General features: G+C 33.1%; 1 protein-coding gene across 1 annotated transcript; it reads right to left on the minus strand.

The window, feature by feature from the left end:
* Nucleotides 1-1,483: 1,483 nt before the first annotated feature.
* Nucleotides 1,484-4,826, minus strand: LOC119568135 (distal membrane-arm assembly complex protein 2-like; the record flags this gene model as incomplete). Its single annotated transcript, XM_037916531.1, has 2 exons — nt 1,484-2,293; nt 4,675-4,826. Coding segments are annotated over 2 exons (312 nt in total), but the record flags the coding sequence as incomplete, so codon positions are not given.
* Nucleotides 4,827-6,282: the final 1,456 nt, after the last annotated feature.

A 6,282-nucleotide genomic window follows, 5' to 3' on the forward strand; every position in this document is an offset into this window, starting at 1 on the left:
GAGTTATGGATAAAGGGTAAAATGCGTTTAATGATTAGATGTCAAAGGTCGTACAGTATCCAGCAGTAAAAGACTTTAAAAAATAAACGGCGGGGAGGGGGGTTAAGGATAAAGGATGTTTAGATCAAGTGGAAAAAGGGTTTAGGTTTCCATGAAGATATCCAACAGGTTGCCTGCTCCCCCTCAGCCCCCCATGCCCGTTGTTTATTATGGGGGGTTTTAGGAGACGAGGACAGGGTCCATTGTTGGGGAATCACCCCCCAAATTGGTTCAACTTGTCCCTTTCCTTTCCTTCCAGAATGGTTAATGGTCCAAACAAATAAATGTGCCTGCCATCAAAGTTCATATAGATGATAAAGAATTGTGGCGAAAAGGGTGAAATGAGTTGACATTTAGGATAAATGGACAGAAGAAGAGGAGAAGGAAAAGGAAAGAGAGTGATATATGTCCTTGAAATCTAGCACATTTATTTGTTATTAGAGGGAAAAGCAGAAAAGACCAAGCCAAATTAATTGAAAAAAGGGCTCAGCTCAGAAAAAGGAGAGTGAGTGCTATATGACCTTGATGTCTAGGAAATTTATTTGTTTTTAACTATTTTTCCTTTAGAAGGGGGAGCAGAAAAGAACATCCCAAAATTTTTTTTGAGGCACGGGCTGAGGGACCTCTATCTTGAGCCACAGTAAAAATAGATAAATGGATCAGTCTTTTAAGTCCCCTACGCCCCCCCACGACAACAACGAGCAAGGAATTAGGGAGGTACCGGGGAAGTAATGACTGGAGTTTTGGAGATGGGGGTGTCTGATTTAGGATAGCAAAGAATTTGATTGGGAGAGCGAGGGGTAGAAAAGGGAAAAGATACCAGGGAGATGTAGAAATCTTGGGAGGAAAAGGGGGGGACAGAGCAAAAGGGAATTATTGGAGTAATGAGTGAGAGAACCTTGTTGATGTGCTTCCTATCTGACTTTACATAAAATGAGGCCAAGTTTGAATCTGAGAATTGCTACTAAAGACTCAAACTTGTAGGTAGGATAGCCCTACAAAATTCATTATGGGAGCCGCTCTAGTTAGCACATGTGTGACTATGTAGAAGAGTTAGATTGATTAACTTTGATCTAATTATTCTTGTTAATCCCTACCTTCCTGAACTGCTATTTGACTTCTGATGTGTAGCACGTTTAACCCAACCACCATGGATTTACATTCTGTCCCCTGCAGTTTTGTTACATACAGATGGCTCCACATGTCCTCAGTCAGCAAGGAGTCTGTCAGTAGGCCGTAGTTACCAATTCTGATTTCCCCTTTCCTTGAGTTGGTGGGAAAATGTGTTTTTCTTTTCAATGGTTAATGGTTAAAAGCAAAACACCCCTCTAGACTAAGCTGTGGATTATACTTCTAGGGTAAAACAGCTGTGACCACTGAAGTTATGAATATTAGGTTACACAGTCAAACCTATTTAATCCAAGTGAAAAAAGAAAACAAAATATACAATATTTACATTAACTATTGCCAGTCATTAAATATGTCCTCAAAACATTCTTAATTTTGCTTATTTTTGTGATTTTCCACATCACATTAATATCACACTTTTTTGTAACATTTCTCTTCAATCATAGCAGAATAATGTATTTTTTAAGATGATCCATATGACCATCTCAGCCCATAATATCCATGACTTATTCCATTCCTCGATATAATTTGTATTCAAGAGATTCTCACTACATTTTAGTACATGAAGTGTTGTTTATTACAACATACACAGCCTTTTGTAGGAAAAGTTACAAAATATTCTTTTATATACAATATACAAAACAACCTAAATGCATTTGTTACTACTATATCTTGCAGTATAAGCAGTGATATTCACTAATTTTGCAAAATCACCATTTTGGTAGCTTATACAAAAGCAATATTCTACATTACCACATAATTACAGTATGACACTTCCCTTTGCTTTCTTTTAAATTTATAAATATCTTTAAAGTAAAAGAGCTTGGAAGTACTAATTAAACATCAGTAATCAAGAATAGGCTTTTAAAAATACTCATGAACAAATTATATCCTAGAAAGAGATCCACTAAGCCAGCTGTCAGGAGCCACACACTGAATTCCAGAACTTCAGAGAGAAATTTATGATTATTGATCTTCATTAACGGTTGATTTCTGTAAACTTGATGTGTCCATGTAATCAATTCCAACTACTTCAATTTCTGGTAAAACATCTTCAAGGAGTAAGCACAGTAACTGGATGTCTCTAATATTTTCTAGTCCATTGATATGTAGACTCTTTAACTCTCTGAAAAGATAAAATAGAATATATGAGTAATGAAGAGAATTAGTATGATTCTTATAATACATTTAGTGGTAATATTAGTTTTTTCACATTTTTGTGATAGGTTGGTACTTTTTCCAAATTCACAAGACCTGTTTAATATAACAGGTTTGATAACAGTTTTTCCAGCAAACCTTAATTTTCCTTTATTAGGCACCACTATATATTACCCTTTCTTTCACTTGGATTTAACCTTTCTTAGGTACCATTATAAATTACCTTTTCTTTCACATGGTTTTAACCTCAGACTACTCAATTATGTTTGTTAGCCACTGCTTTCATGTTTCTTTTTCCATATAATACCAAGAAATACTTATTTTCTTTAAAAAATACTAATGAGTAATTTTTTTAGCACACAGGTTGAAAAAGAGTAATTGTGCACTCCATACGTCAAATATATTTTGATAATCATTCCTCCTTTACAAACTATCAACTTCTGTATGGTTTTGGGTATTACCTGCTCCTTACTTACATAAATGTTCTCTCATACACATGGCCATAGCATCAATGGAAAAAAAAATGCTTGTTTGGTAAGAAAATATTCATTAAGATATCTCACCTGCAGTTAAAATATCTGACCATGTTTATGACATACAATAAATAATAAAAAAAATAGTTACAGAAAATGCTTCTTTTATTATTTAAGATATACAAATATTTTTTATATCTGACTGAAATAACTTCAAAAATAATTCTGCTGTACTTGCCCTAGACTGTGGTAAATGCTGTACATTGTGTTAGAGAGAAGTTCAAACAGTAAGACAACAAATGCTAGTTTTAAAATAACACATTATACTAAATGAAAAGAAAATAAGTTCAAACTTTTTCTAGGTAAAATACTACACACATTATCATAAACTCCTGGTTCTAATTACTGCTTTATCCTTATTATGCCCTCCTCATTTTAAATCCTTAAATGCTCTTTTCTGTTTAACTGAATATCCAAAATAAAATTGAAAGTGTAAATCAGGTGGGTTTCCTAGTTCCCACTTCCTTACCAGTCTTAAGATGGTAAAACTAATCAAAATAGTAGAAATACTATTTCTGAAACTTAAAAATTGAAATCAATATTGTCCTGATGTATCTTTCCCTCATTTCACTCAATTATTATTATTCTAGTCAGTATGTAAGGCCGCGGTGGCCGAATGGTAAGAGCTTCGGACTCAAGACTGTCACGACGGCAATCTGAGTTCGAGGGTTCGAGTCACCGGCCGGCGCGTTGTTGAACTTCACCTCGATTGCCTGCCTAGCTGCTTGGTGGATAAGCCAGCCCAAGTCAGTGCCGGGTAAATAGAGATGGTGACTTGGAAAAAAAAAAAAACACCGGGCGGAAGGCAATGGCAAACCACCGCTCTAAATTGCCAAGAGAATCATGGAAGCCCATGATCGTCAAGGTCGCGGTGGCCGAATAGTTAGAGCGTCGAACTCAACACTGTCATGATGGCAATCTGAGTTCGAGGGTTCGAGTCACCGGCCGGCGCGTTGTTCCCTTGGGCAAGGAACTTCACCTCAATTGCCTGCCTAGCCAGTGGGTGGCCAAGCCAGCCCAAGTCAGTGCTGGTCCCAAGCCCGGGTAAGATAGAGAGAATGATTACCTAAAAAAAAGGTAACACCGGCACTCTCTGTAGAAAGGAACTGGGGACCCTACCACGTACTCAATCCAAGAGCATCACAGCATGAACTACAATTAAATATCATGCTGTGACCATGGCGGCTCAGACATGAACCTACCATTAAAAGAAGAAGTCAGTATGTAAAATAATTCAAGATTAAGAATGAAAATTAACAACTGAAAACTCTCCATTATTAGAGGAAACAAAACATGGTTACACACAACAGTTACAAGCAATCTCATGATATTTAATTTAATTCATTCCTTCAAATAACAGTAAAAAAATAATTTTACATTTATGTATACTGCTAAATCCATATCCAAATGAGGAGCAGAGCTGCTTACACACTAACTGCTGACCATATATCCCTTATTTCAAGCAGTTCTCAAGCTACAGCAAACTTCTTTTGTGTCACATGGGCAGCACATATATTTCTATGGTCTTCACATAGTTTCCCCATATACAGTGTCATTTCCCCATGTACATGCCACCCATCTCCCACAACTGTGGATATGGCTTAAGAGTAGTCATTAATAATGCAATGTAAGCAAATCATAAAGTGGTCAAATAAACAGTAATACTACTGAAAAAAGTCTGATGCTCACCCTAAACCTTAACAGTATCTAACTCTAGTATTTGCAAAAGACAACTGGTAATATACTAAAACAGCCAAAAAGAAAACTATAATTTTTCCCTTTGTATCAAATAAACAAAAGTGGCACAATCTCTTACCCAAGACGTGCTAAAGCAGCAATACCACGATGTGTAATTTTAGTACAATTACTGATGTCTAGATGTTTAAGGGTTGAAGCATACTGGCCACAGATACGATCAATGCACCAGTCATCAATGTGGGGGCAATTTGCAACACTCAGCCATGTCAACTTTTCCCGGGAAACCCCCCCTTGGGGGGGGGGCCCCCCCCCCCCCTTTTAAAAAAAAAAAAAAAACCCCCCAAAAAAAACCCCCCCAAAAAAAAAAAAACCCCCAAAAAAAAACCAAGGCCCCCCCCAAATTAAAAAAAAAATTTTCCCCAAAAAAGGGGCCCCAAAAAAATTTTTAAAAAAATTTTTTTAAAAAAAAGAAAAAAAATTTTTTTTAAAAAGAAAACTTTTTTTTAAAAAAAAAGGGGCCCAAACATTCCCCCTTTTTTTTTTTAAACCCCCCAAAAAATTTTGTTTAAAAAAATTTTTTTTTAAAAAAAGGGGGGGTTTTTTTTCCCTTTTAAAAACCCCCCTTTTTTCCCAAATTTTTTTTAAAAATTTTTTTTCCAAAAAACCAAATTTTTTGGTTTTTTTTCCCCAAAAAAGTTTTTCCCCTTCCCTTAAAACCCCCCCTTTTTTAAAAAAAATTTTAAAAAAAAAAAAATTTTTTTTTTTTTTTTAAAAAAAATAAAAAAAAAGGGCCCCCTTTTCCCCCCCTTTAAAAATAAAAAGGAAATTTGGGAAAATTTTTAAAACCCAAAAAAAAAATTAACCCCCCAAAAAAAAAAAAAATTTTTAAAAAACCCCCCCCCAAAAACCAAGGGGTTTTTTTCCCTTAAAAAAAAATTTTAAAGGGGTTTTAAAAAAAATTTTTTTAAAAAACCCCAAAAAAAAAAAAAGGGGGGATTAAAAAAAAAAAGGGAAAAAAAAAAAAAACAAAAAAAATTTAAATGTTTAAAAGTTTTTTAAAAAACCCCCCTTTTTAAAAAAAATTTATTTTTTTGGGGGGAAAAAACCAAAAAAAAAAAAAAAAAAAAAATTTTTTTAAAAATTTTTTTTTTCCCCCCTTTTTTTTTTTTAAAAAAAATTTTTTAAAAAAAAAAAGGGGGGGGGGAAAAAAGGAATTTTTTTAAAACCCCCCCCCCAAAAAATTTTTTTTTCCCCCTTTTTTCAAATTTTTTTAAAAATTTAAAAAAAAACCCCCCAAAATTTTTTTTCCCCCCCTTTTTTTTTTTAAAAAAAAACCCCCCCCCCTTTTTTTTTGTTTTTTTTTTTTTAAAAAATTTTTTTTTTTTTAAAAAATTTTCCCCTTAAACCCCCCCTTTTTCCCCTTTTAAAAATTTTTTTTTTGGTTTTTTCCCCCTTTTTTTTTTAAAAAATTTTGTTTTTTTTCCCCTTTTCTTTTTTTAAAAAAAAAATTTATTTTTTTTCCTTTTAAAAAAAATTTTTTTGTTTTTTTTTGGGTTTTTTTTTTTAAAAAAAAAAAAAAAAATTTTTCCTTTTTTTTTTAAAAAAATTTATAAAAAATAAATTAAAAAAAAAAAAAAAAAAATTTTTAAAAAAAAAAATTTTTTTAAAAAACCCCCCTTTTAAAAAAAATTTTTTTAAAAAAAAAAATTTTTTTAAAAAAAAATAT

Source organism: Penaeus monodon, chromosome 43, assembly GCF_015228065.2.
Source record: "Penaeus monodon isolate SGIC_2016 chromosome 43, NSTDA_Pmon_1, whole genome shotgun sequence".
Taxonomy (NCBI): domain Eukaryota; kingdom Metazoa; phylum Arthropoda; class Malacostraca; order Decapoda; family Penaeidae; genus Penaeus; species Penaeus monodon.